Source organism: Tenrec ecaudatus, chromosome 14 (assembly GCF_050624435.1).
Source record: "Tenrec ecaudatus isolate mTenEca1 chromosome 14, mTenEca1.hap1, whole genome shotgun sequence".
In the NCBI taxonomy this organism is placed as follows: Eukaryota; Metazoa; Chordata; class Mammalia; order Afrosoricida; family Tenrecidae; genus Tenrec; species Tenrec ecaudatus.
In genome coordinates, this window is record NC_134543.1 from 13147628 (window position 1) to 13162870 (window position 15243).

The window sequence follows — 15243 nt, forward strand, 5'->3', positions numbered from 1 at the left end:
AGCGTCGGGAGTAGAGCACATGCTTTGGACCCTGAGATTCCCGTGCAGTGGACCTTCCAGATCTGGAGCTAGAGCTATCATCTCAAAGGGTTGGCAGAGGAGTGGTGGCAGCAGAACCAGAGCGGGAGACAGAGGGCGGGATTCCCAGCCCAGGGAGTGCGTACAGCTGAGTGTCTTTGAGCAGGAGCCTCACCTGAGGACTGGCGTGCCTCCAGACACTCATTGGGAGGCTTGGTTTGCTGGCCCACAGAGATAGAGCCAGCGCCTCCAGGTGAGGCCTACAGTGGGGTAGGGCGCCCTTTGGGCATCGCTCAGGATCAAAGGAGACTTCTAACATTGGCAAGAAGGGCAGAGGCCAAGGAGCAGTGTGACTGAGAAACTGGGGACCAGAGAGAGGCCCGCCTGCTCCAGACCTGTCCTAAGCATTTCTGATCCTAAAATGCAATCTGTTCGCCTCTCATCAACCCCCTAATCGTGAGTATTCTCTGGAGACACCCCTCATCACGTGTCTGGACCAGAGATGTGTCTGACCCCAGCCAGAGGGCAGCTGATTGGCCGTGGACAGTAACTTTCCCCCTCCCCACTTGGGGAACCGGAGGAGGCCAAGGACTGCCCCCACGCTATTTGTTACCACCAGGTTCTCGATTGCCAGGTGAGCAGGGGCAGGACTCCTGTCCCCCGTGATTTTCTTGTGCCGCCTCAACTTGAAAACTGGTGCCCTTGGTGCATTCGATGCAGGGAAGAGAGGAGCCGGAGAGGGAGGCCAGGCTGACCCCTCTCGAGAAGCCTTCTGAGTATTACTACAAAGCCCTTTCCATAGGCTATGGACTTTGGTTGGATACGTGCCCCAAGGGGAGGCTGGAAGCCAAGGCTGGACTGAGGGGGAAGAGGCTGAAGGACCTGGGAGTCGGGTCAGTGAGCCCCGAGTGGTCCTGGGGCAGCAGGTGTGGCCATGCCAGGGACCCAGGGACTCAGGCTCAGCCCCCTGGAGCCCCCTGTGGACCAGAGCAAGACCTCAGGAGGAGACATCTGAGGGCAGGCCCCGTGCACGAGGCTGTGGGGTTTCTGAGAGACAGGGAGGGCACGTGGCAGTGCCTGGTGGGCCCTTCGGGGAATCTGGGGCACAAGGAGCCTGGCACACTCCACGCAGACAGCACAGCATGGAGCCCAAGGGGAAAAAAAGGCTGTTTTCCTGCTTGTGTGGAAAGGGACAGCTTGGTGTCTTAAACTTAAAGGCTGCTCTGTTGGTGTTTCAGAGTTCGTCTCAGGGCGCATTGAGCCTCCGACCCCTGGTCAGAGGGCAGGCAGGGTCTGATGGGGCAGCCACTTCATTTCACACCTTTCCCGCCGGTGCCCATTCCAAACCAGGAGTCGGCAAACTTGTAAGACAGAAGAGCCAATCCTGCGCCTCACACAATTTTAAAATGATTCAAGAGCCATACAGATATCTTGAAAAACAAATGAAATCCCCATGGTTTGAGTAACACCCTTTAAAATGTTTCCGTTGTACTCCAGAGCCATAGGTATGCATAGAAAGAGCTGTAGTTGGCAGACACCCCTGGTCTGGGCTGTGTGCTTTCCAGGAGCAAGTCACCAGATCTCGCCTTCTCAGAGCCGCTGGGCGGGCCGACCTTTCAGTTAGTAGCTGTGTTCGTCTGGGTAGACTAGAGAAACAAATCCATAGACTCAGATGTGTATACGAAAGAACTTTATATCAAAGACTAATTGCATATTAAGAAAGCAGCCCAGCCCAGTCCAGATCAAGTCCATAAGTTTGACATTAGCCCATATGTCCAATAACAGTCTGTAAATTCCTCTTCAGACTCACACAGCACATGCAATGATGCCGAATGCAGGAAGCTCACAGGCCAGTGAGTGGAAAGTCTTGTGGATCCAGTGGCGGTGGGAGCAGCTCAATGCTGGCGTGGGTCTCCAAGTGGCTCCTCCAGCTCCAGGGCTCTAGTGTAGCTCCATGTGTCTTGCCCGAAGGAATGTCTCATAGGGAGGGAGCGTGTGTCCCAACTTCAGTGAGCTATTTATCCCCATAGCACCTTCAAATGAGGTCTTCAAGCTGCGACCCGATTGACAGGCTAAACTCCACCCCTTCACTATTAAGTCTCAAGTTGGCAACAGATTATGTAACTACCACAGTAGCAGATCGCTGAGCCCTGGCACTATCAGGGCTCCTGAAACAGGCAAGCCATATGCTGCTGCCCCTGTCACATCAGGACATTGTGGAGAGCAGTCATTCCATGCCAGGCACTGTGTCCCTCTGCTTCTCCTGGCCCATCTCTGTCGGCAGAGGGTGGCGGGGTTGGTCCAGCTGTCAGATGTGAGGTTCCCTCAGTGGACCCTGTTGGCTTGTGTCCTCTCAGAGGTCACAGCAGGGCCCAGACAAACCTCACTGACCTCCCTGTGGTAGGGCTATCTTTCTAACCCTCAGGACCCCCGGCGTGCATGTGACTCTCGTCCCTGTGCAGCAGTGGGTGTGCAGAGCTTCTTACTGAAGCTGCTTCCTCTGGGGGGACAGGGAACTGGCCAGCTCTGGGTCCTGCCCATTCAGATGGGCTCCCGCCCATCACCCTTGGGGGGCTGTCAGTGTCCCAGCCTGAGTCACAGCTGCCCCGGGGCCTCTGAAGGGCAGGGGCCCAGAAACGCAATTGCTTTCTCTCTCTCCCCACAGCGGAAGTCTACATTGGCATCGGGAAGCCGGCGGAAGCCACCGCCTGCACCCAGGAAGCGGCCAACCTCTTCCCCATGTCCCACAACGTCCTGTACATGCGCGGCCAGGTCGCCGAGCTCCGCGGAAACATCGACGAGGCCCGGCGGTGGTACGAAGAGGCCTTATCCATCAGCCCCACCCACGTCAAGAGCATGCAGCGACTGGTGAGTCCGAGACTTCAGCCCTCCAGCCCTGCTCGGGCTCCCAAGGCAGATGGGCGTCGCCGGCCAGGCGCCCACCTGACACGAAGCCTGCGGGCACTCATCCTAGTGTTGCTCGGTACAGGGGTCATTCCCAGAGGCTGGCAGCGCACCGTCCGGCAGCCCCGCCCGGCGGTCTCGCAGGGTGCTCTGGGTCATTGGAGTTTGTGGTTTCCCAGGCAGCTGGCCACACCGCCCTGTGGTTCTGCGTCTGACCAGAAGGCAGGTTTGCCCACTTGTTTCTGCACTGCTTCCAGCAGCCTCCTTAGGGAGTGACCACACAGTGGGGGATATGGTGCGGAGAGGGGACACTTCGGTGTAAGTGTGACCACAATACAGACTCCCCAGCTTGTCTCCCAGGCCACTGGTTGGAAAGGACACCTTTCCGAGGTGGAATGGGCTGGCCAGCAATGGGCCACGGAGGCACAGATAAGTCACCCCAGTTTCATACCACACACAGGCAGTGTCTGATTACACAGTAAGCAAGGTAAGCACGGGCCTACCAATCTCTGGTACCAGACATGTACCAATCTCTGGCGAGCACACTCCCATCAAAGCTTCTGCTTCCCGGCCTGGCTGGCAGGCAGGCATCCATCTGTCTCCCAGCTCCCACAGCCCCATCCCACAGGATCAAAGCCTCTTTCGAGTTCACAGTCCCTGACCAGGAACAGAGGAGCCCTGGTGGCACAGTGGTTACGTGTTGGGTTTCAATCCACAAGGTCCGCGGTTCGGAACCACCAGCCCCCTGGGAGGGAGAAAGATGGACTTTCTCGTTCTGTAAACAGTTACAGCCGCAGAAGCTCACAGGCAGTTCTACGAAGCTGAGTCTGCTCAGACTCAATGGCAGTGACTTTGGGTTTAGCCCAGGAACAAAGTACCCATTAAGCAAGGTAAGCCTGGGCTGGCTTGTGCTTACCCACTCATCTGTAGCGAACTGCTCTGCTACAGATGAGTGAGTAAGCACAACTCAGCCCGTGCTTGCCTTTTTATCTGGGTAATTTGCCCCACACAGGGGTGTGGGAGCCTGTCCTTCCCTAGAGGTCTGCCGTCCCACCCCCTGACCTCTCCCGGGGCTCAGGCCAGAGCTGCCCTGTCGCCCTTGCCTGAAATGGGCCACCCATCCCTCTGTGCCTCAGTAAGGCACTGTCCTCAGGGGAGGGGCTTGTCATTGGGAGCACCTGTGCCTGGAACTGCCCCCACCCCCCACCCAGAGCCCTCCACCTGCTGCTCTGAAGTAAGACCCAGGAGGGAGCAGAGTGCCAGGCCCCTGAAAAGCCTAGACACTCTCCGTGGGCCTGGGGCCGGCCTCCCCACTGGCCTTCCATTCCTAGCAGCCGGACCTCTCTGGCTGAATGGGGCAGAGGGAAGGAAGCTTGTCCTAAGCTACAGGTGGGGCCCAGTGGCCTGAGAGATAGCACCCTCGGGGTAGCTGCACCCCCTGCCTCCGTGGAGTTCATCCCTCCGCCCCTCCCTGTTCACTTGAACTTCAGAAAGGCCCGGCTCCCCAGCCCTCTGCCTCCTCTCTGTAAAATGAAGGCACCGCCTTAGACGCCACAGGCTGCGAGCTTCTGCCCAGCACCCAGAGGACGCGGTTTTGTAACTAATGAGCAAAATATTCTCCAGGGGCCCCCAAAGCCTTCGTGAACTTGACTCTTCTCACCATCACGCAGCAGGCTGCTCAAGGGGCTGAGCCACTACCGCCGGCTGTCGGTTGTCTTTTGATAGCAGTAGGCACCGTGGCATGAGTCCGATTGCTCATACTCAGCCTGGCCCCGCCTCCTGGGACATCCTGGCCTTGACGCTTAACCTCTGGAAGCCTCGGTGTGGCCGGAACTGGAAGAAAATGGTGTGGTCGGCAAGAAAGGATTTCCTTAGCAAGGGTGAGCACCCCTCCGGCCCACTCCTTGAGGCTGAACCCACAGCCCCCGGCCCGTCAGTGCTGACTCCCAGTGAGCCTGGAGGACAGGGCAGAACTGGAGACCCCACAGGGTCTCCAGAAGGGTAGCCATAACAGAAGCTGGCTGCCACATCTTCCTCCAGCGGGTGGATAGGCCGGCGGATTGAACTACTGATCTGATCTTTGGGTTAGCAGGCGAGCGCCTAACCGTCCCCTCGTGGCTTTTAGGACCTGGGACCTTATCAGCCAAGTTGCAAACCAGTAGCACTGAGCCACTGCAACTCAGGGGACCCCATGTCTGCCAGGGCGGAGCTGGGCTTCCCAGGAGCCCAGGGGGAGGGAGGCAGTAGATCGTGAAAAGCGAGTGGCAAACCTGACCCGTTTGAACCATGAACCCCATCGCCTAATAACGGCAACAACGTCTTTTTCTCGACTTATCTCCACGAACGTGCTATGGCTCCCTTCCGCTTTACAAATAATTTTACGGATCATCGAAACATTCGTCTGTTTGATTAAAGACACCGCAGGGCTTTGCGTTCTGGTCTCCCTGCTGCCAAGATCCTCGGGGAGCTTCCCAGCCCCCGAGCTGCCACCGGAGCCCTGCGGCAGAGGGCTGCCTGTATGCAGCGCGTGTAGCCGGCTCTTGTGCTGAAAAGAAGCAGAGTTTGTCGACCCCGGGGCTATGAATTATTCAGAGAAGTATTGCTTCTTCCTCCCCAGGGGGGCACATGAGACAAGATCAAGTAGGAAAATCACACAGGGAGAGTTTTCCATTTCACCTTTGGAGTTCTTGAAGACACCTGAGCTCGCTGACAAACGGGGAGAGGCAGGCGGCGGGAGGGGCAGGCCCAGGTCAGGAGAGCCAGTGAGCAGGGGGGCTGAGGGAGGCCGCCACACCTGAGGCCTCTGTTAGCAGCAACCCTTTTTTTGGCGGGTGGGGGGTCTTCCCAGCAGACCATAATCATCATGAGACCCAGGAAACACAAACTTTGCTCAGCACAGCACGTGTGGCATTTCTGACTCCCGGCCACCTCTCCTGACCGGGTGTTCCAGGCTGTGGCCTTTCTCCCACAGCAGTCGCCTGGTCGGTCAGTCCGCCACCCCCTCTGTTAGCCACTGAGCACCTGACCATGGCGCCACCTCCCACCCGTTGCCATCCGTAGGCAGGGTGAGACAAGCAAGGCCGCCAGTGTTGAGGAGCTTAGACCCTTCCCATCAAAAACCACCCATCAGCTGTGGTCAGGGCAGCTCCCAGAGGGCTCCTGGGAACACCTCTTCCCGGTGCTCTTAGGAGTAACTGGTCCGGCTCTCTTCTCCCCAGAGCCCCTGGTGCTCTAGGACCTTCTGCTGTTCATGGAGGAAGTGGCCCTGAGACCACACAGTCTCTGTCTCTCTCTGTCTCTCTCTCTCTCATGATCACACAGGCTGATGTGCTTCTTCCATGTGGGTTTTGTTGCTTCTCAGCTAGATGGCTGCTTATTTATCTTCAAGCCTTTAAGAAACCAGACACTATATCTTTTGATAGCCGGGCACTGTCAGCTTCCTTCACCACATTTGCTTATGCACCCGCTTTGTCTTCAGCGCTCGTGTCAGGGAATGCCAGGTTATTAGAACAAAGTGTTCTTGCGTTGAGGGAGTACTTGTGTAGACACCCAATGTCCATCTGCTACCTTAATACTTAGCCTATAAATATATGTACATAGATCTATTTCCCTATCGTTATATGTAAATATATTTACATATGTACATGCTTGCATTTAGACCTCTATAAATGTTGTTTGCCTCCCAATTCTTTCTTCTATTTCCTTTTACTAGGAAAGTTGTTTTTTTTTTTGCCTTAGAGAAGTGTATTTTAAGTTCCCCCTCCTTTTCATTCCTGTTTTTCATCTAGATTGGTGGACCATGCCTCCGTGTCCTCGCTCTCTCTCTCTCCCCCCTCAAGCTCCCTGGGGAGTTGTGTCTCCGAGGCCTGGGATAGGAGGAAGGGCCCGCGTGGCACAGTGGTGCCGGCTGCTGGCTGCTAAGTGACACGCTGGAGCCCCAGTCCCTCCCACAGGAGAGCCGTGGCAGTCCACTTCCATAAAGATGGCAGCGGGGAGACCCTGCGTGGTGGTTCTGCCCTCCGATCACGCGCTCAGAGTCTGACTCCGCTGGCAGCAGCGGGCTGGGTTGGGTTGGTTAGAAGAAAGGGTGCAGGTGGCATTTGCAGTACAGACGCTCAGAACGAGGGGCCTGGCTGGAATCGCCCCTCCCTTGCTGCCTCTGGCCCTGGACTAAACTACTCAACCTTTTCTTGCCTCGGTTTCCTCTGCTGTCTAACGGGCTAATTTAGCGCCAGTAAGTCCCAGGCGCCAGATCTGAAACATCTTGTTGCGTCACCAGAGGAGCCTCCTATAAAGCAGACCAGGGCGCCATCCCTGAGTTAAGAGGAGCGGGTGGGCGGGGAGATCCCAAGCCTCTTTGGACCCCTCTGAGTCTGGGGAGAGGCAGGGGCTCTCGACCCAAGTGGCAGAGGGAGGCTGAGACAGGCGGCATGGGCGCTGAGGGAGGCCCGCCTCAGGGCACGGGCAGAGTCAGAAGGCCAAGACCTCCAGAGGCCACCATGGAAGCAGCTCACAGTGGGAGGGGGGGCGTGGGCTGTGGGAAAGAGCAGGAACTGCAGTGTGAGCCAGGGGCAGCCAGATGGTGCTCAGCCACCCAGTGGCCGCAGGAAGGCTGTTGGGCGGAAGGGTGGGACACCATACTGTGACTCTCAGGTGGAGGCCAAGGTGGCGGGCGGTGCCTGAGGCCCATACAAGGCCTGGAGCTCGTGCCCGTTGTGTGAAAAACAGCGACTCGCCAGCTCTGGAGTTAGAAGTTGCCATGCCTACCAGGTTATCTGACCCCGGTGATGAGGAAGCTGGGGTTTAAATGGAAATACAAATACGGGGAATGTTGTGTTGTTCGTTTTATTATTGAGGCAATCAGGCCTCACGCTGCAGATGGTACTTGTTAAAGTAAACAGAAAGCCAGGCTTGATGGGAGAAATGCAAATTAAGCCCCCGTGAAAACTGGCTACTTTTTAATAGAGCGCGCCTTCATACGTGTGTCAAAGACGGGGTCTCCTGTTTTCCAATGAGGACCCCGGAGCCCAGGCTGATGTAGAACTGCCCTCATGCTTCACAGGAGCCCTGGTGGCTTTAAAGGTTATGCATCAGGCTCTGTCCTGCAGGGTCCTCGGCGGCTGTGGGTGGGTCGCTCCGCTCTGACATGCGTTTTCCGTGCGGAGGTACTTCCCTCCTCTTGTCGCAGGAGGGGAACGGAGGGGGTGTGAGCTGAGGGGGAGAGGCGTGGCTGGCATTGTTGCCTTCTGATGATCTTATAAATGGGGCGTCCATCAGTCAGCTGATCCGCGTCTGCGATCGTGGTCCTCTGGAAAGAGAGATCCCTGGCGGAGACGCGGAAGAACTTTCCAGGAGCAACTCCAGGGCCAGGCAGCCTGTGTCTGTGTCTTCCTGGCTTATGAACCCACCAGCCCAGGGTCCAGGGCAGGTCGCACACCTCTCACCTCCGCCTTTTCCCTGGGAGAAGAGGGAGCCTTTGATCCCTGCTCTGCAAAGCCCCCTCCCACCCCCTACCCCCCCACCGCACAAGGAGGCTGATGAAATAGAATCTGGAGCTACCCTGCCCCTTTCAAATTCTGATTTTTTTTTTTAAGAAATGGATCTCTTTCAACCTGAGTATCAGTTTTCTTGTGAGTAGAAAGAATGATTGCCAGGAGCTAAGGCTAGGGAGACGGCACTTTCATCCGTTAGGTGTATCTTCTTTTCTTTCGGAATTGAAGAAATAAACAGAAACGCGTTTAGAATGGAGAGCAGTGTTTTCCCCTCTTCCCTTTGAAGAAAAGCCTATGAAATACGTAGCTGCCCTTCCCATGTGCTTGCACCCTTGGACGCTCTTTGAAAAGAGGCTCTTTTGAAAAGGAGCGTTCATTTCACATCGGAAGGCAGTGAGTGGCTCATCTCCGGTGCTGGGTCTCCACCCCGTTTCCATCTCCTCTCTGCCTTGGAGGGGACCGCCATGTGCAGTAGACCCTTTGGTAGCTGGAAGCCACTTCAAGATTTATGGCCACTTGGCCTGAAAGCGTCTGTTTGCGCCCGAGTCCATGGGTCTGTCCTCCCAGGGAACAGGGAAACAGAGGGTTCCATTTCTTTCCCACAGGGAAACCCACTCTGCCTGGCCTGCCCTGGGCCCCCATGGAAGTGAGCAGCAGAGCCGGGCAGAAGGTGCCAGGCTCCTCAGCCAGTAGGGCCACTTCGGAGCAGATGGCTCTTGGAACGTTTCTTTGCCTCATTTGCCTCTGATTGGAGTGAAAGTTCCGGGAGGAAACTGGCTTCCCCTTCAACACGTTGGGCCCACGTGGCTGTGGGCGCCCACAGTGGAATGACTTTCTTCCCTCTTTACTCCTGGTTCCATTTGCCCCTGCCTCTGGCTTCCTGCCATCTGACCTGTGTCCCTGGCAAAAGCTGCCCTTTTGGTCTAACGGGCTGGTGGCCCTTGGGTGCGGTCCCCCTGCTGTTGGAGGTCACCCTGTAGACCTGTTGTTACTCCTCAGGTGGAGCTCAGTCCCCGGATCATCAGCCCAAGGGTTCCACGGGTCCCCATCGGACCAGCCAGCTGGCTCTTTCTGACGGATTGAGGCTGGGTGGCATCTAGTTCTCCTGGTCGCGGGCTCTAGGCAGCTAAGGTTCCCAGGGTCCTTTCGCCACCCAGGCTGCTTGCTTCTGGTTTTCTGCCCACGCGCTCACGAGTGTGTAGCTCTCTCTGTAGGCCGCTGCTCCGTCATCGTCGCCAGTTCGAAACTCACTCGTCCGGCGACAAGGCTCCTTCATCCACATAGCGTTTCCCAACGGGAGCAATAGCACCCCATGAGGGGTTCGGGACTACGAGCTAGAGAACAAATGTTTTTTAAATCACCAGAGGGGCGCTGAAGCTTTTTTTTCTCCTATGAAGTGTGGAGGGACAGTAAGAAAGAGACAGATTGACAGACACCATCGCTGCGTGCGTGGGTGCCGACAGAGAGCACAGCAAGGCAATAGCACAGGGCGGGGCAGTGTGCATGATTGGGATGCTGAGTCTGGACCACTCGATGGCTCCTGACAACAGCAAGAAGCCAAAGTTGGGGAGGCTGTGGACGAGATTCGAGAACGGGAACCGGTCGCTCTGGAGATGGTCTCATAGGACCCAGAGGACCTGCCGGGGACGGGGGCCCGGCCCTGTGCTGCACCATTTGGCGAGGGGGCGAAGGAAGGGTATCCAATGGGTACTGGGGCCTGCAGGGAGTCTAGAGCAGAGAAGGTGGCAAAGGGGCAGGTCCTGGGAGTAGGGCTGAAAGGGGGGCGCGCATGAGAGCAGCCAGCCTGCAGGGACGTCCATCGAGCAGTGCTCTTCTGCAGCTCCTTGCACCCTCCCGGTGTGCCTCCGCCTGGGAAGAGCGTTCACGCCCTCCAATGAGAACGGGTAAGGGAAGCCCTTTGGGGTTTGCTTCTTTTACTTGGCTTTTCCCAGGCGGTCGGATGTTCGCTTACAGCAGAGTCAGTGCTGGGGCGGGGAAGCTGTAAAGCGGGGTCCCCGGACCCCTGTCCCGGTCACTTGGGGCACTGTTAGCCACGTAAGCACTGAGATCTTATGGCCTGAGTCACCACCGAGTCACCTCCACCGAGTCACCTAGCCCCCCTGCCCCCACCCGGGGAGATGCATGGTACTTATCCAGAGGGGTACGCCTCTCGGAACATGATCCTAGACACGGAAATCCTTTCACAGCCCTGTGCCTTCTCCTTTGGGAACAGCCCCCTGGAGAGACCCTCATATGCTAATCAGCCCTTCCTCCTCCCACCCTATGTCTCTCTGATCTTGGAGAAAATGTGCAGGAGAGGGAAGTGAGGGGGAGGAAGCCTTCTCTGCCTCCTTGTGGTGATAACCATGCCCCCTCCCACTAGGCAGCCCACCCTGGGAAGCAGTCTGTGGTGACGGGGTGCCCAGCTCGTCTTGGCCCCAAATGGCAGAGTAGACGGCTCCATCGGTTTACTGGGGAAGGAGGCTGCCTGGTCTTCCTCCTTCAGAGCTGCCCAGTGGGTTTGATCTGCCCACCTTTCAGCAGGCATGTCACTGCTGCGATGCCCAGCCTCCTTGAAAATGCTCCCTGGGCCTGATAGAGCCCTTGCCCAGACAGAGAGTGGGATTTGGCCTCTGGGGAGATGCTGGTGCACTGTGGGTCAAAGACGCGACATCAGGGGAGGGACCCGGTAAGAAGAGGCCTGCTTGCCCTGAGCAGATGGTGAACCGTGTGATCAGAACCTGTTTCTGACTGCCCAGGTTGGCTGCGTCTTCCTGCAGAGGGTTTTGGGTGCCTGATAGTGTGTGGTACAAGGGGGTCTCCATCTGCTGCAAGCGGGATCCTGGGATGGGCTAGGCTGTAAGGTAGGGGTCCGGTGTATCTGGAGCAGTCGGGCCCCCAGGCCAGCCCGGAACCCTTGATCAGCGGTCAAGTGTGGGGACAGGCAGCAGGGCAGCCCCTGCTCAGTGCCCTGAATGGGGCCATGACCACCCCTCCCAGTTTGAACACTAAGCATTAAAATCCCGTATCACCCTTTGGAGAGTATGGTGTCACTGTCTTGGGCAGGAGGCTGCTGGGAATCGGCATCCTGCTGGTCCTGTCAGAGAGAGAGAGAGAGAGAGAGAGTGTGTGTGTGTGTGTGTGTGTGTGTGTGTGTGTGTGTGTGACGGTGGGGGGGGTCATCTCCCAGCAGTGCACCAAGAGAGGTGTTCATTCCCCCAGGTGGCTCCTCTGCCCATCTGGGCAGCACTGCAGCTGAGTGAAGCCCAGGAGCCCCAGCTGCTCGGGGGGGGGGGGGGGGAGAGGGGGGAGACAGGGTCCGTTGTCCTGGGGTTTCAAGGGCTCCAAAGCCTGGCCTTCTCACTCCACTCAGACAGAGCGCATCACCCACTGAGAAACTGACTCACACAACCCACATTCAAGCAAGACTGGATTCCAGGCCAGAAACCAACCAACTGATGCACAAGGAAGCCGCCAGGCCTTTCCTAGGCCCCTCTCTCCCCAGAGGTGTGCTCCCCTGAAGCTGGGTGCGTGACCCCTAGTGAGGTACCTGGGGAGCTGGGACGACCCTGCCTGGGTGGGGCTCCCCATCAGAGAGGCTGAAAGGGCAGGCGCTCACTCCAGACCCAGAGGGGGGCCTCCCTTATCCCTAGAGCCCCTTCCTGGAGCCCAGAACTCTCCAGGGCATCATGAGGCCAGAGTCTTCCAGCTAACGTCCCGGGCTTATAGAGGCGCCAAGAGCAGGACAGTCTCAGCCCTGGGGAAGGGCACTGACACACTCAGCCTCGGGCAGCCGTGTCCTCTCACTCCTGTGTGTCATACAGATAAGACCACGGAATGTCGGAGTGTCACTTCCTTTTTGGACAGAGAACAGACACCGAGCCCTGCTTCCTTGGGCAGATGAACACTCCTGCAGTGGCTTCCTGTTAGTCACACCCAGTCACCCCTTCCCAAGAGCAGTCCCTCACCTCTGGATGGTGACTCAGGACGTATCCTTCCCCTCAACGCCTCACCTTCTGGAAGGTGGCCGGAGAGCCTGGTGTCTGGTCGGGGAGTGACCTCCTTCTGACCATGCTTCTGGGCCAAGGGAGACTCTTTGGTTGCCTTGGCTCCATGTCTACATGGGCCCTCCTTTGGGTTGAGTGTGTCATTACCACCATCCCCCAAGGTGTGCTGAACCCCTGACTCTTCTAAACCAGGAGTCCTGTGGGTTAAGCATCGGCTGCCAGCCAGCTCAAACCCACCCGCGGCTCCATGGAGAGACATGAGACTGGCTGCTCCCACCAAGATTTACAGTCTCAGAAACCCGGAGGAGCAGTTCTGCTGTCCTGTGGGACCACCATGGGTTGGAATCGACCCAATGGCGGTGGGCAAACCCATAATTGTAACCTTGTGCAGCAGTGGAGTGGGGGGTATGTTCATGAGATCAGGACAGAGCAGACTGGGTCCTAAAACTGATTGCTCCCAGGTTACGAAAACTGCAGAATGGACAGACACACAGCGGGAAGACAGCACCCCTCCACCCCCACCCCTCCCCGTGAGAATGGTCTACGAGCCACGGAACGCCAAGGGCTGCTGGTAGGGACTAGAAGTTGAAATAGACCAGGTAGGACATTGCCCTAGCCTCATACGGACTTTTGACCTAGTTCCTGAACTGTGACAAAGTTTATTTCTGTGCTTTAGAGATAATTTTTTAAATTAAAAGTTCATTTTATTGAGGGGGGGGGCTTTTACAGCTCTTATAACAATCCATACATCAATTGTTTCAAGCATATTTGTACATATGTTGCCATCATTATTTTCTAAGCATTTACTTTCTATTGAGCCCTGGGTATCAGCTCCTCTTTTTTCTCCAACCCCCCCACCCCCTGACCCTTGTGACCCCTTGAGAAATTATAAACTATTATTTTTATATCCTACACTGCCTGCTGTCTCCCTTCCCCCATGGTTTCTGTTGTTCATCCCCCTGGAGGGAGGAGGTATGTGTCGATCATTGCGATTGGTTCCCCTAACTCCTCTCCTCTCCCCACCTTCCCCCTACATTTCTGGTATCGCTGTTCCCATTCCTGTTCAAGGATTCTGTGTGTCGTGACATGAGCTCTTATCTCTTACCTGTACCTGTGCACATGCTTCAGTCTAGCCCACAGTGAAAGACAGCACTAGGTCATAATATTGGGGGGTGAGGAAGCCTCAAGGAACCAGAGGACTATTGTGTGTTTCGTCAGTGCTTTACTGTGCCCTTCCCTGTAACCCCTCTGTGAGGATAAGGGGATGTTCCATTGTCCACAGATGGGCTTTGGGTCTCTGCTCCGACCCGCCTCGGTTCTCAATAATATGGTTGTTTGTTTGGGGTTGCTTCCCTGCTAGATGGCTGCTTGTTTAACGTCAAGTCTTTCAGTCCCCAGACCTATATCTTTGGATGGCTGGGCAGTATTTTGTTGGGGAACCAGGGCCCCGAGACCCTCTCTTGTCTTAGAGGAAGAGAACTCTGAGAAGAGGCGGGGGTCGAGTTGGCCTCCCGTGTTTGCCTCAGACCTGCTGTCCTGATCACAAAAGCAGTGTCCATGTGACAGGTGGGCCTGTCAATGCTGCGCCCGGCGTGTGACTCCAGCGGCACAGGGGCATTCTCTGAGAGGAGGATGTTGGAACTGAGCTGGGGACCAGAGGATGCCGGGTAATTGAGCTATAGTCTCAAACCCTGCAGAAACTGCATCTGTTTAACTCCTAGCATGTTTTGCCCATTAAGATAGTCACGGACTTACTCCTTGGGGCAAAAGGAACATCACCTGGGAACTGGGATTTCTGAGCTCCATCCTTAGGACCCCGCTGCCTGCCCCTGCCAGGAAACTCCGTCCTGAGCCAGCGTCCTGGGGCAGACGTGCTCTCCAACAGCAGCGTTCTCAGTGCAGGCCTGTGAGGCCCTGTACGCAGAGGCCCTGTGGACCTGGTGTCAGTCAGAAACACAAGCCCCCTCTGGGCGCTCTAGTACCAGGCTGTCCTTGGCTGTGACCCATGGAAAAAATTAATTCTGTGTTTATCTTTATTTTCTGTTTTGCAGTCTTAGATGACTAATTACGGGTAGTGTGGTTCGGTCTCCCATTAGTAATTATAGATAAATTTGTTTAAAATCTGACAAACTCCACGCAAACCATATTCTTAGAAACTCTGCCCCACTGTTGCGAAGTGGTGTGACATTCAGGCCCCACAGCTCCCTGCCTTGCCTTCGGTGGCCCTTGCAGTTGGTCCAGGCCTGGGCTCTGGGGGCGGCTCGGCCCAGTCTGCAGAGGAGACCGCCCCTGTGCTGCACAGCCTGGAATGGAGGAGACCTACCCTGGGGCGTGTCCTCGGCTATAAGTCTTTAAGGAAACAGACTGCCGCAGCTTTCTCCTACGGAGAGGCAGGTGGGTCAGACCACGGAGCCCACCGGCCTACCAAGCCCCCTCACCCCCTTCTCGCCTTCAGCCCCCTGGGTTTACTGCACTTCGGGCTCTGAGGATCCCTGCCCGTCTTCCTGTGGTTGCTGGTTATGGTCAGTCGATGCTGACTCAAGGTGACCCCTGATTCATGTGCAGAGAAGAACCCCCCCCACCCCACCCCCAGTCCCCATCCTGTTTCTAAGGCCTTTGGGAAACAGATTGACAGGACTGTCTTCTGAGATGCCACCAACATTTGGGCTAGCGATCTACCGCTTCACGCTGTGCACCACCCAGCCCCAGTGGCGTCAGGGGTTACCGTTTGGGCTGCTAACCGCAAGGTCAGCAGTTCAAACCCACCAGCAGCTCCATGGGAGAAAGAGGAGGCTGTTCACTCCCATGAAGATTGACAGTCC

At 56.5% G+C, this 15243-nt stretch overlaps 1 protein-coding gene across 2 annotated transcripts in view; it reads left to right on the forward strand.

Moving 5' to 3' along the window:
• Nucleotides 1–15243, forward strand: part of TTC7B (tetratricopeptide repeat domain 7B) — a 253479-nt gene that overhangs the window by 215918 nt on the left and 22318 nt on the right. For both annotated transcript variants that reach the window (XM_075530524.1, XM_075530525.1), the window contains one exon: nucleotides 2684–2886. In XM_075530524.1, coding sequence (XP_075386639.1) covers nucleotides 2684–2886 — 203 coding nt within the window. The remainder of the gene's footprint in view (nucleotides 1–2683; nucleotides 2887–15243) is intronic.